The sequence below is a fragment of the Pavona decussata genome, unplaced genomic scaffold (assembly GCF_977016875.1).
Source record: "Pavona decussata unplaced genomic scaffold, jaPavDecu1.1 SCAFFOLD_8, whole genome shotgun sequence".
Lineage (NCBI taxonomy): Eukaryota > Metazoa > Cnidaria > Anthozoa > Scleractinia > Agariciidae > Pavona > Pavona decussata.
In genome coordinates, this window is record NW_028145431.1 from 2,746,548 (window position 1) to 2,763,459 (window position 16,912).

Consider the following 16,912-nt stretch of genomic DNA (forward strand, 5'->3'; position numbering starts at 1 on the left):
TGTTATTTCACCATTTAAGAGGTGAAAATCCCATGATACTTCCCCTTTAAATAAACAAACAGATAAACTGGATTGTAATGAACGGGTTTTGTGAAAAACTATCTTAAGTGCCTTTTTAGCCTTGAAATCGAAATTGGTTTGCGTCAATGATGAGACAGACTGGTTACCATTGAAGCAACTTTGTGATGTATGTAGTTTCTAAGCAAAACTCTAAAAAAAAAAAAAACCGGAAATGAGCTTATTTCTTTTCTTCAAAGGGAAGCCACCGACACTAGCGATTTGACGAAAAACTGAACCATTACTCAAGAAAATAAATCCCTCCAGCGTCGGTTCCTCTTTTACTTGCGTTTAAAGAAAAGTAATAAGCTAGTCTCTTGTTTTTTTGTAGCCGTTTACTCAAAAACTAAATACATATCCCTAACCAGTTAGTCTTTGTGCCAAAAGAGAGCTTATTAATTTGGAGCAACTTCGATTTCCAAGAAAAATACTGCACCTTTTTGAATTGCCTTGAATCAAAACTTTCAACTGCTTTGCAATAACGGTGAAACTACTGCATTAAGTTTTCTCAGCTGACATTAATTTCTATCAGTTCCGAAACTACTAAAACGTTCTGCCAAGACTACAGGAAATGTGAGAGAGATGTAAGAGACCTTTCTCTGTTTCCTACTATAACATCCGTCTTGTATGCCAAACAGCTGCACACTTGAAAGACAGTTTTTAATTTAAAATAAAACAACAACAACAACAAAAATAACTACATAAGTATGTAAATTATGATCATCTGGGTTTCTTGTAGTCCCGAGAAGAAGGACTGCGCAACTTTAATGTTGCCTTGTAAAGCGATAGTACTGTTATACGTTCGTTAATTTTGACGAAAAGCGATCATAAACTTACCGTTGGAAATTTCACCGCTCGTTTTCCCTTACGCCGTCGCCGACATCTTCGAGTCCGCCAACGCGTTCCAACGATGCAAGGACTTCGTTTTGGGCGCATTAGGTTAACAATTCTTGGTGAAAGTTGTTGGTCGTTAATAGCTACGTTGTCTTCCTGGTGGAAGAACTCTTGGCATGATTCGTTAAGAGACAAGATGATCAAGAAATAAAGTATAAGGATCTTCTTAGATGGCATGTCAACGCAAATGAAAGAATCTTTTTCTGTTTCAACAATTTATGAGTCTGGTATGTTGCGCCGGCCGGCCTTCAGGGTGTGTTATGTGTTGTTTAGCTCAGCGTTATCTGTTTAAATAGCATTACAGATTTTAATTTGATAAATGTTGTATAAACAACTGGTTAAGAAAAGCCTCAGAAAAAGGCCGCATTTGGTGCGAGCCTGAGCCAAGCTGTGAGAATGTTCCTTATTTAGAAGTTTGATTGGTTGTTTGGATAATACAAAGATTTGCCACCAAAACACGCGCCCTATTAATTCTTTTCCTTTTTCACGCTTTGTTGCGTAAGTTTAAACTTTCAAAATTGCTTAAATTCTAAAGCATCTATTTACTGGCGTGATGTGAATGTTTTGTGCCCATGTTTCGCGGATGGAATCGTGGAATGAAATGTATCTTAGCTCATGGTAGTTCGTATTTTATTCGATTTTTAGAGTCTTACCAACTTACTACATAGAATTAAAGTGGAAATATCACGAAAATTTGATGTCATTTCAAAACCCAAGAATGTTTGTCTGACAACAGAAACAACAAATAATTGTCTTGTTTTGTTATAAATTATCACCCCAGTGCAATAAATCTATCAATTAGTGCCTCTGGCCAGAGATAGAGTGTAGGTTGAAATGGATTGAAACTTGAAAAATGTTTGGCTAATGTTTTTCAAGTTTTCGTATTTTTGTTTCCAAAATGCGCTAGAACAGAGTACGAGTTGTTTAATTTCGTTCCTCTCGTTGTTCTAAAATTGTTTTGTAGCTATGTGAAGTTCTTATTTCACCATTTTTAACAAAGAGGTCAAAAACCCCATAAGACTTCCCCTTTAACACCAACCCGCTTGCTTTAAGCACATTAGCTTATAAGATTACATTATTGGGGTTAATCAGGCTTTCTTATATCAGGAAACAAAAGGGCTCATGATCCGGTAAAAAACGGAAAAATTATTAACCGCAAATCATCATCCAATTTAAAATAGTTATGCCTATTATAAACACACGTGTCCGCTGATGGAATGAAAATTCCATACTCGGTTATTATGTCCATTGCATTGGGAGGAAAAAAGGATTCTTTTTGCTCTATACAAACTTTTTAGAAAGACCACAGAAGTATAAATACGTCCACTACAGCGCAATCGCCATTATTCTGTGTGCAATACGGAGAGTTGTAAACGCCTTAAACAATATCGCCGGGGCTTCCTTTCGCTTTTCACTTCATTATGCTAAATCTTGATTATTTTCTAGCGTTTCTATCACTTATTCTCTTCCTATGTTGAATGTACGTCGTACTTACGTGCAATAAAAACATTTCTAAGTCATTATGAAAAACAAAAAAGTAAACAAAAAAATAAAACAATAACAACAAGCAAACACACTAACAGAACAATGAACAAACAAAGAACGTGGGAAGGAAGGAGGAGAGGAGGGAAAAATGCCAAAGACATCCTTAACAAATTGCTTTCCAATTAAAATATTAAAATATCTTTCATCGAACAGGGGATAAGCCCAAAACAGTTTAGACAGTCATGTTCCGGCTCTGTTTTAGCTTATGCAGTAAGAATTTAATTCCACGTCGGTGTTTTTAGTGTAGAACTGAGCTTGGAGCGAGCGTACACTTGAACTAGTTTGACATGTAGGAGAAAAATTTAGTGAATGATCAAAGCGCTGTTCCCAACTGTGCTTAAAAGATCGTTGCTATAATATGTCACTTTTTTAATATTTTTTATTTTCAATTCAGAGATGAATAATCATCCTTTACTACAGCAATTTGTATTCTCTGAATCGTTTGTAGTATCGCTTTACATCCAAACCTTTCTTATAATTTTAACTTCTTTTTCACGATCCAAAAGGCAGTAATAATGTAAAACGGCAGTCACTGCTAAATTCTTTAGTTGACGCTCACACAGATTCTCACTGGACATGCTAAACGTGCGCGTTTCGATGATAAAAATTTCGACTGCAACTAAGAAAAACTTCTTTGGATAATAATAACGAAAATGATATTGATTATTTGATGATAATGTTACGTGGCCTTTTGACAAAACATTTGGAGCAAAACAGTGTGGATATAAAGAGTAAGACTGGGGCGAGAAACGGAGAAAAGAGGACTTGAGCACTGGTCATGCGCGAAGGTGTCGATGCTCATTATAGAGAGGGCCAGAAGAATCTGTAGAAAATAAACGGGCTTGTCACACTTTAGTGAGAGAAAGCCTGATGTTTAATCAAACGAAGAAAACGACTGAATAACGCGAGGCGGCAAGGGGACTAAGCGCGCGCGCATTCAGAATGGAACAAATTATCATGGCAACATGACATCACAATCAAGGTAAACAGAACAGACTAAACTTTGTCAGAAAAGTTTTCGTTCAGAGTTTAAAAATGAGTTCCGTCTTGAAAAAGATAAAGCGAAGCAAGAACAACGCACGCGAATTCCAGATCACTGCATCTGTAGAGGCGCTAACCTTGGAGTGCCAGAAAGATGTGTGGTAAGTTAGAAAACCTTTTTTTTGTTGTTTAGAGTTTTTGGCTGACTAGCTGACTTGGACGACTTCTGTTTAGGCTCAAAGTTTTTTTTACAGTCATCAACGGCTAATTTACAACAAAACAAAAAATCTCTAAGAGCTAGAGCACCTATCCTGGAGATGTAATTTACCCTGTTGTTTGTTCAGTTTTTAAAATTCTTAATTTCGCGCGTATATCTTTCGTAAACAGCTTTTGAAAACCGCGCAACCTAGGATCTCATTTAAATTACTCAAAATTTGGACACTTCTCATAAGTTGCAAAATACGAGAAAACCGCAATCATGGCTAACTAGTTCAAATTAGTGTACTAATAGATGTAGAAAATTAGCAATTATTTAATTTAGCTGACAAGGGCGAGAAATGCACGAGGGAGGGGAGGGGAGGGATGTTATTCAGCTTTGTCACCCGTTCCCAGAATTCCCAAAGGTAGTCAAAATCCACAATGGCGGACCAACTTGTTTGAAATATTATTCCATCATCGCAGAGGATGGAAGTACAGTCAAGACAAACTGGCGCCTTCACCAGCGAAAATTACTCTTCCGCTTTTACATTTTAAAGAAATTTTTAGCTCATGATAAGCTGTACTTTTTCGTGAATTTTGGATTTAAGCAAAGTTCAACAGACTTTCAATTCGAATTTTCATTTTTGCTTGCAGCTTGTAAAATTAATTTCTCAACAAAACTCTTTTTTATTAGGCATCCTCACAAGCTTGTTATCGTTTGGGAAAAGAACGACAGTAGCTGTCGCACTAAGGTATGTCGTCAATAGCTTGTCCCTGTTCTTTTTCTTTCTTTTATTTTTATTTTTTCTTTATATATTCCTCGCTCAGGAAATCGTCAAAATCGATCGTGTTCAGGCTCGAGCAGACGATCTAAGTCAGAGAGCAGCAGTATTTTTTAAAACGCCAAACACCGCTCGCATATGATGTTCATCTACACTGAACACTCACGGTTAAGCAGCAAATGATATTACTCAGGCGTAAGAACGTCACTGTACTATTTTAGGTTAAGCAACGATCGATTCAGACCAACTTTTACTTGTTGTTATGGCAGACATTTGACTCGGGACTTCTATGATTTCGGCGTTCGGCATTTTGCAAAACAGCCTCCGGACCTGCTGTCGATCTTATAAATTTTGGCTCTCACGTAGAGAAACTAAAAACTTATCCTCGCAAGGTAGTTTAAATCATAACCAGAAGATTGTTTGCTTTTAGCCCGTCCCATGGCAACCAGGAGTGAATAATGCCTTCCGTGGGATTCACGTTTGGCCTGAGCCAGATCCTGTGAAAATGACCCCAACACTTCACCAGGTAAATTCGCTGAAACTTAATTATTTGTATAGCAACGGTGGGAAAAGTATAATTTTAATTAATCCAAATGTTTGCAGAAAACAATGGTTTTAATTGGTGGTAAGTAATGAGCTATTAATATAAGCTTACATTGAAACAAACAACACCTTCTCAGTTTAAAAGTTAAGTGTTTTGGTCAAATTGATCTAAGTTTGATCTCATGCATATTTTAATCCACAGAGGAATATCGTTCAATACAACTTGTATTTTACTTGATATCTTAGCCTTTTTAAGTAAAACTTATTTAGAACAGTAAAATGAATTGTAAAGAAAAAGTATTTATCAATACAAAGATAAAGTTATTTCAAAAGTTGATTCAAGTTTTTTAAACAACATCATTGATACATTGTTGCACGCACACTGGCCAGATATTAAGCAAAAAAGTAATGAAGTAATTTGTGTGGAAAACATAACGTTTACATAGCTCACATTTAACTGAAAACAAGTTCTTGTGTTTTTAGAACCCCGAGAGAAAGGGTACATATGAAGACCGCCCTTGGGATATTGTTATCAAGAATGTAAGTTCACTTTTAAGGGAATATTCTACATTATTTACTTTTAATTTGTTAAGAACATTCATGAAAAAAAAAACCCCACAAATTTAGCGGTGTTGCTATTCGTGGTTTCTCCAAACAAGCTCTATCGTTTTCAGTCATTTGATTTTTGATCATTTTGGTTTGGTGTTAATGTCATTACAGGAGTCTGAAAGCGGAAAGCGCAAAGTGATCGCCACTGGTTCTATTGACCTTGCTGATTACATCAGTGAAACACAGAAGACATTTGAAATCACTGTCACCCTGAAACCAGCCAATAAGAACGTCATAACAGGATCCATGGAGTTCACACTGACATCTGTGATGTTGGAGGATGGCGTCCCTTAGTGAGTAAATTATGATTGTAAAATAGATGACAAAATGATGCGGGACTTTTCAGCCATGCCAAGCATTTCCTCTTTACCTCAGTGAACTTCTGGATTTTCTTCCCTGGTGGCACAAATTAAGTCGAGCCTTCGCTAGCGGCCACCTCTCCATGACGGCCATATTGTCAAGATTGTTCTGGCTTGTGCAGTTCATTCACACAAATTCTGTGATAAAAATAGGGAGCTTAAGCACAGACGATCGTAAGCCACGGACGGCAACCGGAAGTTGAATTTGGAGCGTTTTGACGCCATCACGTTTGTAACGTCTAGCCACAGACGTCCAACAAGAGCTTTCCCCGTCCGTTGTGAGGAGAAAAAACGCGCCAAAAAAGGAAACATTCGACTTCCGGTTGCCCTCTGTGGCTCGCGAACGTCTGTGCTTAAGCTCCCTATTTTTATCGCAGAATTTGAGTGAATGAACTGAACACGCCAGAACAATCTTGGCAATATCTCCCCGTAACGGTCACACGGTCACATGCTGCATGAAATTATCGGTAGTATACACGAAGTGGTATATGAGAAATCTAAGGACGTTGTGTGAAGTATAGGGTACGTGTAATGATCAGTATACACAAGGGTTTGCTAAGTAAAATATACCGCGGATATCATGCACTTGTGCCAGGATTTCATATACATAAGTAATAATAATAATAAATATAAAACTGATATTGCGCATATACGATAGAAATATTTTCATATGCGCATAACAGCAATAAGATCAAATTAATAAATCGGTTAAAAGCTATCATAAAAATGTATAAGTAAGTCAATTAAAAGCTATCTTAAAAAAGTATGTCTTGAGAGCTTGTTTAAAAGAGGTGAGGATCTGAAGTATAAGGAATTAAGCGTATACTGATCATTCATTATACAGTCCAGTCCTTACGTAAAACTTTCGTAAAACGACAAGCCATTGTAGCGAAGTTCAACAGTCTATCTTGGAATAATTTGCCTCCTTTCTTATCCGAAGATAATTTTCTTTAGATATAGTTCACATTTTACTACTCAGTCCCTTAATTTTGATGCCAATTTTCTTTTGCTTTTAATCTTAGTTGCAACAAAGATGATATGATCAGAGAAATCTTGCGAAACGCTGAAAAGTCCGCCTCTTCCGCCAAAAAGGCGACAGAGAAGGTTCACGCTGGCGAGGGAACTGGTGCTGATGCCAAGAACGAAGATGGAGGAGCCAAAAAGGTGAACAAGAAGAAGAAAGCGCCACCTCGACCCAAGCTTCCCCCGACAACTAGTCCCCGGACTCCTGCACCGACAGCTCATCCGGTTGAGGAATGCGATATCAAAGAGCTGAAAAGCTCGTCAGTTCTGAAGAATAACAACGAACAAAAGACATCAAGCAATGTTGATACTTCTGCGTCTACTCGGCGTAAGAGTAGAAAAAAGAGAAAGACCAAGCGTTTTCCCAAGGACTTAAATCTTTCCAGCACCTCCAGCGAAGAGGAACGGCCTTTGACATCAGATTCTGGGGCGCGATCCAAAACAACGCCAGTGAAAGTGTGTGAGGGAGGAACAACCAAGGTTACTGAGAAGGTGGATGTAGAGGAAAAAGTTCCTTCACCGATAGGTCGCCGGAGAAAACGACGTGGAATCAAGAAAGCCGTCAAGAAATTGAATCCGTTCGGTGCGCGCCGTGACGAGAAAACAGATTTACCATCTTCCAAAGACTGCAAGGAGCCTGAAATGAAGAAAGGCGCTGCGCCCAGCGCTACAGAACAGGAGCTTGGTGAAGAGACGTCTATCAGCTCAGGTGGCCTCAGCGCTGTGACAGTTATGCTTAAAGAAAAGCCTGTGATTTCTAAAACAGAGGTCGACGATGGTGCTTCAGGAGGTGATGAGCGTGCAGCCTCATTAGCGGCTGACAAATGTTGTGCTGTTGACTCTGGTGGTTCAGCCAGCGACCAGCGCAAGGCTGAAGCAACAGACACAGTTAAAACAGCGGAAACAGATGCAGCTGCTGCTACAGAGAAGGAGAAAGAGAAACTGGCCTGCTTCTTTAACAAACTCTTGAAGCCTGTTCCTCATAAAGGTGAGATAATGACACGTACCTTAACAATTGCTTCTTTCACAATACTCCACAGAGCATCGCTCTGAAGACCTTCACGGCCTCCCCCTTCTTCCTCGTGGAAGCTTTAGGAATTTGGCTTTATGTGAAGAAGGCACTGAGATCGTGGAATAAATCGCTTTCCGTCAAACTTATAAAGATGCTATATATTTCCGCATCATGTAAGGTACAGCAAATTGGACGTTTGCCCAGAATCGCTGATATAAACGGTTGATTTTATAAGTCATTTACGGCTAGTAAAAACAAAATCCAAAAACCGCTTACAGTCGACATCATTACGGAAATCTAAATCAACCTTTTGCTTACTTAAAATCTCGTGATTGAAAATTAATTTTAAGCTACGTTTTAGAGTATTCTGCCCGAGATCCCGTTTATCTTCGTTCCAGCGTTTGTTTTAAGAAAGATTTGGCTTTTCACTCAGTTTTGTATTTGTACTCGCATGGAACTGACCTTCCATTAGAGGTCAGCACCCAAACTTGATAAGACGGCTCATTCTGAGATTTACCGACTTTCAGTCTTGACAGTCTTCACATAAGTTGTTTTCTAATCAAGAGGCCACCGTCCACAGACCTCATTTTATCTTATTTTTATTTAATAGTGTCCCAGCATTGCCCGGATCTGTCTGCGTATGTGGCAGAAGAGCTCAATTTCTTGAAAGAAGAAATCGTTTCCTTGGACAAAGTGACTCTCAAAGTTGAACTGGAAATGCGACAGGCCATGAACATCACAGGTCAGTATCACGATTGTCATAAATTTTATCGTTTACTGTCTGTGCAACATCTATACTAAAACAGCACAATATGGTGTTTGCTGTTGCTGTAATGCTGATTCTGTTTCCATCTTTCAGATTGTAAAGAGGAACTAGATGGCTTAATGCAGGACTGGCTTAGCTTGAATGACTACAGAGCAGAACTTGCCTTGAGGAAAAGCAATCTTCAAATCCTGTAAGTGTTAACTGGGACATGTTTCCAATCGAATTGATGAAAGTCTTCGTGTTGTTCATACCTCACTGACAAATTTAACGAGCAAGAAGCGAAAATACATTGAGTGACCCAGAATGATTGCAAGGAGCCTAAGGCAGGAACTGCGCGTGCGTACTTTTCCAGACGAATCCACAGTATTATAAGTATCACCGACAGAATATGAAATGAGATATTGGAAAAATCAATGTTGGGAAACTAGCAATGATAGATGGAATTTCAGTACGATGAAGCAGTTGAACATTTAATGCTAGCTACTAATTCTCACTCATTCTTGTTTTCTTTGTCTTTTTAGTGACAAACAAGATGATTTTGAACAGTGCTGTAACATCTTGAGGTCTGAACTTAGACTGATGTTCAAGCTGGAAGGTAAAGCGTATGATATCATTTTAAATCTCAACATTTCTACCTCGTTTAAACCTTTAGTTACCTTATTGTTCAACACGGCTTCTGTATATTTCTAGGATGAAGCATAGTTAATGAAAGGCAATGGTTATGAAACCTGACAAACTTCTTTGTTATATGTTTTTGTTTGCCTTTTTGGCCTTGACCCTGCACAAACAACAATAGAATTTAGATTGTATTTGAGCAACTGACCAATCGAAACGTTTTTGTTAAGATTTTCAACTGTAGTGTGAACGTTAAAACAAAGGATTGTGCAGGGTGGTGGCCCTTCCGACATAAATTGCAGCACCATTGTTGTCATGGCAAGGTTTCCTAACCAGTCCCTCAATTAACTATGGATGAAGAGATAAACCTTTTGCAGACTGGACGATGATTTGATTTGTTACGTTGTATTTTCAGATTGGCGTAAAACTGCTCATCACAGAGCCCAAGAAGCCAGACTTCTTGACTTGCTCTTGTCATTTGTGAACAAAAGACAAAACTGTTGAACAGAAATCATTTAAGGTAAGCTAATCGAGATCAACATTCACGTGTTTTCATCCAAGTTGCTTTGTTATATTTCTACTGCAGGAATGATGGGATAATTTTTCAACACTCCTACTTGTCTTTTTCATGTTTAATTATCCAATAGCATCCTAGGAAAATCAACACACTTTCAAAATTAGCTTCAGTACTCCGTCGTGAAACGACTGCAAACGTAAAAGAAAATTTAAGAAATTATTTACGTTCGTTATGCAGATTCGTAGGTTACCTTCACTTAATTTATTTCAGTCATTCTATGTTTAAAGCTGAAATATTCTTTTTTTTCTCTTGTTTTCAGATTCTGCTCTACAGTTTACTTGTAAATATTTGTAAATAGCCTTGTGTGTGTTCATCAATAACACATCCAGATTTACTAAATGACATTCAGATGTCATTTAATTTTTGTACATAAATGTAAATAGTTGTAAATAGAATTATTCAGCTCTTCAGCTGAGCTTGTTCTTTTATTACACCTGAAACTGCTGTGAACAAAATAATTAATTCCTTTCAGTCTTTAAATCGCATTCAAAACAGTTTCAAATGCTGTAAACAAACATTGTACTCAAAATCTTTCATCAATTTTCAACAAAAATGTGAAATATTTTAACTTTTTCTCAGGAGACTTTTTTACCGCTAAACGTTTTCAACCAAACTCAAATTAACGTAAATATTGACTTTTCTGTACTTGAAACGAATTTGGAGTCAAACTATTCGTCTTGAGGATTCCAAACGGCAATTATATGTTTTCGTCTTTTTTTATTATTTTTCATTATAATTTCATTTTTAAGATTCATTTCTTCTTCTTTTTTATTTCGTCGGGGACTCCGAATTTTTCTTTTACCCGAACTTGTGACAAGTCAAAACTCCACCAGCTTTTGAACAAACATCATTAAGATCTGATGACGTCACTTTCTTACGTGAACAAGGTGTAGCCAGGTGTTCAGTGACGTCATTCCGTACATGTGATCTGATTGGCTGGCTCTTCTTTCATCCATTCAGATGTGGTGATACAGTGGTGTTCACAAATGGCAGTAACGCAATCGTTCGTGTCACCGCTTTGCGTGACTGCATTCGTTGGAATTCAGTGATACTTTGCAAATTCTATCTGCTTACTGATTATACCTTGCAATCTTTATGTCCGATTATTCGTTGTCTTTCAAGCTCAGTTTTTCTTACCTTTCTTAGTTTCCACCACCAAGTCATAGTTTCGCTCCTTTAATATCGTTGTGTTTTGTATCTCAATCTTTATTTTTCGCATAAGAATTTTTTTTATCAATTTGAACTTTTGAAGCAAATGCCAGTTACACCTACTACTTTGCTATCAGTGTCTATACGTTTCATTGTTCACAATTTGTGGTTCCATCTGTCTTCAAAGTAATCTGATTGTTATGTGTTCAAATGTTTGTCGTGGTACTTGTGGCTGCATTTTTTGTTGCCGATTTCGTTGCTTGCTTTTTCTATTTCTGTAAGTGTGCTTTTTGCGCTTGTTTTTGTTTTTGCTTTTGTTTTGTTTTTTTTGTTTTTTGGTTTTTCTTTTTTCTTTCTTTTACTTTGGTTGCCCGCTTTTTCAGTTTAGTCGCTTGCTTTTTGCAATTTATGGAATTTAATCGCTTGCTTTTTTGTAGTTTAAAAGCTTGCTTTTTGCAATTTTTATGCTTTTTTGCAGTTTAGTCGCTTGCCTTTTGCAATTTTACGCTTGCTTTTTTGCAGTTTAAATGCTTGCTTTTTGCAATTTTTATGCTTGCTTTTTTGCAGTTTAGATGCTTGCTTTTTGCAATTTAGTCGCTTGCTTTTTGCAATTTTTATGCTTTTTTGCAGTTTAAATGTTTCTTTTTTGCAATTTAGATGCTTGCTTTTTGCAATTTAATCGCTTGCTTTTTTGCAGTTTAGATGCTTGCTTTTTGCAATTTAGTCGCTTGCTTTTTGCATTTTTATGCTTTTTTGGAGTTTTAATGCTTGCTTTTTGCAATTTTTATGCTTGCTTTTTTGCAATTTAGATGCTTGCTTTTTGCAATTTAGTCGCTTGCTTTTTTGCAGTTTATATGCTTGCTTTTTGCAATTTAGTCGCTTGCTTTTTGCAATTTAGATGCTTGCCTTTTGCAGTTTAGTCGCTTGCTTTTTGCAATTTAGATGCTTGCTTTTTGCAATTTAGTCGCTTGCTTTTTTGCAATTTAGTCGCTTGCTTTTTGCAATTTAGTGGCTTGCTTTTTGTAATTTAGATGCTTGCTTTTTGCAATTTAATCGCTTGCTTTTTGCCATTTAGATGCTTGCTTTTTGCAATTTAATTGCTTGCCTCTGCCATTTAGATGCTTGCTTTTTTGCAATTTATGCATTTTAATCGCTTGCTTTTTGCAATTTAGGTGCTTGCATTTTGCAATTTAAATGCTTTCTTTTCAGAGTTTTTTTTGTTTTGTTTTTACTTTTTTATCCTGTTTTATACTTGCTTTCATTTATTTATTTGTTCGGTTATCTTTTGCAATTTCGTTATGTTTTGCGTTTTATGGTTCGCTTTTTTTTGTTGCTTTGCTATGTCCTTCATTTTTGTGGTTTGTTGTTTTCTCGCTCTCATTGCTTGGTTTTGCTATTTGTTTGTGTTCTTTTTTCTTGAAGCTGTTACCATTTATAATTTGTGTCTCTCTTTTGGTAGTTTCGCCGCTGTCGTTGTTGTTTTCCTTTACCAAACTGCAAATTACTTTAATTTCTAGTTATAAACGTTATAAACTTTTCATTTTTTTATGAACCTCTTATCGTGCCATCACTTTTATGTTTTATTTTTGTTTTAGCATGAGACTCAAGTTACCCTTGGTAACTTGTGTCTCGGCTGTTTTGGTAGATTCATTGTTGTTTTTCTTGACCAAACCGCAAAACACTTTTATATTCCTTAAAAATTTCATTTTTTATGAACCTCCTATCGTGCCATCACCGTTACGTTTTATTTTTGTTTTGGCTGTAAATACAATACTACCATTTTTTTCTCAGTTTAAGTACAGTGTACAAGATATAACTTGGTTGGTAATTTTCATTTTTTCCTTTAATTTCCTTTTGTTTTGAAACTAAAATTTCTAACAAGTTTTTCGTAACTTGGTAGAATTTGCATAGCACTGAAGCAATCGAATGTGTCCTACAAAGTGGTTGCACCTGAGCGCATGCGCCCTGTTGTTTATGAATTACTCAGTATCATCGCTGACGATTGGATGAAACCGGAAACAGATATCTAGAGAGCAGACAGAATGACGTCAGACCACTGCAACCACACCATCTGACAGATGTGACGTCATAAATCTCAGTGAGCGATGACTTCGTGTAGTCGAATACAATGTGTTCAGACTCTTGTCGCGTCTTTTAATTTTTGCTTTCTTTTTTCCGTTTCTTCGTATTTGAAATTCATTTTAACATTTTAAACATGCTTCCTACGCAGACCGTCTTTGGACTGGTCATGCAGTCTCTTTAAAGTCTGCGTAGGAGGCTTATTTTAAACACGTTATTTTAACTTTTGGCTTCGTTTCAGTTTCTTTTCGTTTTAGTTTAAAATTTGTCAGTGGAGTTGCTGTTTGGATTCCTAACGATTTCTTGTATAATCCTTATCGGTATATATCATCATTAACATAATATTTCATCATTTTTGTGTGTCGACTTTTTGCTGCTCAAAAAGAGTAAATTGTTTACTCTTTATTACTACAACTCAGTGTAAATAAAGACTAATTATTTATAAAATTTGTCATGCCTCATTCTTATATGCATTTGTCATTCTCATTCTTATATGCATCGAATTAAGACAACAGCGACTTGGCTAAAGTGTGTAACACTCCAGGTCAAGGGATAAACAGCCTGTTACTTATCCGACACGAAACATAAGAGGGAAATTAACTTGTAGTTTTGTACATTAATTACAACGACAACATCTTCGTGTCGTTATCATCTTCAGTTATTAACAAGAATAAATGGACGGAAAAACCCGAGGTTAAACGAGAATGAGAGTCACCAAGTGTGAGGGGAGAGATGACGATTGTTGAAAGAGTGTTGAGGAGAGTGGGCGAAAGGTGACGAGAGTGGACGAGTGTTGCCGAGCGTGGACGGGAGTTGACGAGTGTAGACGAAAGTTCAAGCCTCGCTCTCGTTAGTCTCTAAATCTTGTACGCTATCATTAATCATGCATGCCGGCTCTTTTCGACTCTTGTGCGCAAGCACTCATTACTAAGGAACGGGAAAAAACGAAAAGAGACTCTCTCTAGTTTCCTCGCTTTTATTGTACATTCGCCTCGTAATCTTCTTTACGCTACTCCCTTCCATCTGAACGCATCAAACAGTGAGGCTAGGAACGAGTCGAAATCACTCAGAATGTAAACTTAGTGTGCGTCTCACTTCCCCGGTTCGAGAATCTCCAATTCCCTAGGCATTTAGTGCAGTTTCGAACTGCACTAAATGCACGGTGTTTGGACAGGGTCAGTCAAACACAGAACAGAGTTTCTTGCAACGAAATTATTTTAATTTTATTTTCACGTCTAGTAAAATGACATTCAGTGTCAAACAAACAAAGTATATTTATCAGTTTCTGTAATGTTCACATCTCAGCAGTAATGGTATTTCTTGATTCCGTCAACATATCCCCAGCTCCCACTCGGTATTGTAACGTTTTCAGCACATAGTGATGATTTCAGGAGCGCAAAATAGTTTCCCACTGTTGTAAAGTCATTTTAAGTCGTTCAATCCTTCTCCTGATGTGATCGGCCCATCGGAAATCTGTGTCACGGTAAACAAATTGAGATAAAAACTTTAGGCAAGTCAGTAAAAATAGTAGGTTACGGTGTAGAAGCTGTTCGTCGTGAACTACAGTGTAGAAATCTATAAGGAAGACTAGCGCAATACAAAGTATCGCAGAGTTGTGCGTCTTAACTGACGTGCGCGTGGAAATTAGGGAGACGTGAGAACAAAATAGGCCTGCTCTGTATAGGGAATTTGGCTTCCCACAATACCCTGAGACCTAAGGGAAAAGGTTGGGCTTCCCATAACCCACTCCGATCACAAGAGGCGACAGCAAACGAGTCTAAATTATCTCTTGTTTCGTATGGCATAAACTGGAAATAGACTACCCATTTCTACAAATGTTGATGCAATACTAGTCTACAGCGAAGTATGTATGCCTTAATTGATCCTGGTTAACAGTCTATCGGCGGCCACGTTACTGTTACTCATCGTACATTTCGTTTAGGCATCTGCTCAAACTGTTGTAAAATAAGTTCTTTCTGTGCTCAATACCTTGTCTCATATCAGTGTCATTTAAGACTGATCGTGTCATCTGGCAGGCGACGTAAAGACGCTGTCCGAGTTAGGGAGCTTAAGCAACGACGACGGCAACGGCAACAAAAACGTCACCTGATAATATAACTTTTTTCATTTGTGCTACTTCGCGATTATTTCAATTCGCTCAACTTTTACAAAAATGGCGAACTATCCAGGAACCAAATTGGTAGGAGTGGCGTCCAAGTTAAGAAAGAAAATGAAAAATTCACAGTCGTCCGTTGACGTTCTCCACAAAACCTTAAATGTGGTCATATAACGTTGTTGTTTTGCAGAGGACGGCAAAGAAATGTACCAAAATGTAAAACGCACGTGCAGAGGTATTTTTTTGCTCATTAAACCTATTGCAGCTATTGTTTTGCGGCGTTGTCGTTGCCGTTGCTGTCGCCGTTGCTTAAGCTCCCTCATCTACATCTCGGCGCACTAAACAAAGAAGCCGATTTTCATTAAAGAGCCCAGTTAGTTCTTCCCTTATTTCTTTAATGAAATAAATAAGAAAGGAATTCGTTTGAAGGAATTTTCAGTTTGTAGTTGTCTTGAGGCTGACTTAAGAATAAATTACATTTTTGACGAGAGATAGAGAGAGAAAGGAAATGCCCATGATACAAGCCCCTTTAATTTACCTCAACAGCGCTCGAGAGTCCTCTTCCTCGACGTCCACATCTCCTTGTCCTCCAACGTGTGCCAACAATACACGGAGAGCGTTTCGACCAGTCGTGAGATTTAGAAATTTCTGGTGAAACACTATTTTCCTTCTCACTGAGAGACCAGCTACACTGTACAAGGACTAAAACGACAATGAAATAGAAGAAAATCAAATTCTTTTGCAACATGACGCCTTCAGTCTTTGACGGTTGAAGTGAATTTCTCAGTATCAATCGATTCAAAGCTTTCGATGGACGCCTTTTATATACTTTTTTACCGGGCCGTCAGTTTCAGTCAAAGACAGTGTTCTTCGCCGTTATCTTATCTTCGTCAATCTATTATAAGACTTCTGAAGCAGGTAAGGAAGGTCTCATTGGCAATTCAATGTCCTTTGTTTCAGCGCGTTTTAAAAACCTCCGTTACTTTGCACTGCCGTCTAACACTGCCATGACTTTATAGTGGAACAAAGCACGGTTTGACATCTGTTTGCGTTGCTTATAACGGGAATTGTTTTACGGGGGGCTTATAATCGCTGATGTTAGTTTAAACCATTGTTTGACGGGAAAATTCATTTCAGAAGGAAGATGCTGGAGATAAAGGCTTGACGAGAAAACAAAAATTATTTGAAGGATGTGGGCTGAAATGTCAGTTGTTTCCTCCGAAAATTGTGGGCTGTTTTGAAGGGGGCGGACACGGCGAGGCCTTTAAAGAAAAGTAAGATGAAGGCAAACATAAAATTGAAAACAGAAAGAAAGTATTGAAAGTAGAAAGAAAAATTTATGCGTACCATGAAGGATAAAAATGCCCGGCGCATTTCGAAGAGAAGGGCTGTTTATTGTATAAATTCATCGATTAGTAGCGTCCAAAATTGATTTCCGATCCGGCTTTTCAGCTGTATTCAACGTAGAATACGGCCCGGCCCGGAAATGGCTTATCGTTCATGGTAAGCTCCTGACTTGTACAATTAATTGAACAGTTGCTAACGTTTAAATTAATTACCAGTAAGTTCACGGTAGACCTCAGCCAAGATCGAAAACAGCGATGGTT

General features: G+C 37.7%; 1 protein-coding gene across 3 annotated transcripts; it reads left to right on the forward strand.

The window, feature by feature from the left end:
• Window positions 1–3,164: 3,164 nt before the first annotated feature.
• LOC146488941 (uncharacterized) lies at window positions 3,165–11,536 on the forward strand. Of its 3 annotated transcripts, none has more exons than XM_085114831.1 (11): window positions 3,165–3,638; window positions 4,370–4,427; window positions 4,888–4,983; window positions 5,484–5,540; window positions 5,721–5,902; window positions 6,991–7,979; window positions 8,614–8,745; window positions 8,863–8,959; window positions 9,291–9,364; window positions 9,800–9,904; window positions 10,221–11,536. In XM_085114831.1, the coding sequence occupies exons 1-10, from the start codon at window positions 3,532–3,534 to the stop codon at window positions 9,886–9,888; spliced, it is 1,881 nt and encodes a 626-aa protein (XP_084970957.1). In that variant the 5' UTR covers window positions 3,165–3,531; the 3' UTR covers window positions 9,889–9,904; window positions 10,221–11,536. The 3 variants fall into 3 exon arrangements, with proteins under 3 accessions (XP_084970957.1, XP_084970946.1, XP_084970964.1); XM_085114838.1 differs by lacking the exon at window positions 3,165–3,638 and adding an exon at window positions 4,114–4,265; XM_085114820.1 differs by lacking the exon at window positions 3,165–3,638 and having other exon boundaries at window positions 3,905–4,427.
• The last annotated feature ends 5,376 nt before the right edge of the window (window positions 11,537–16,912 follow it).

Coding starts and splice junctions, on each gene's coding strand:
- LOC146488941 (XM_085114820.1), top strand. CDS start 4,035: ATGCACGAGGGAGGGGAGGGGAGGGATGTTATTCAGCTTTGTCACCCG. Junction 4,984..5,483: donor TGACCCCAACACTTCACCAG/GTAAATTCGCTG, acceptor TTGTGTTTTTAG/AACCCCGAGAGAAAGGGTAC. Junction 8,746..8,862: donor ACAGGCCATGAACATCACAG/GTCAGTATCACG, acceptor TCCATCTTTCAG/ATTGTAAAGAGGAACTAGAT.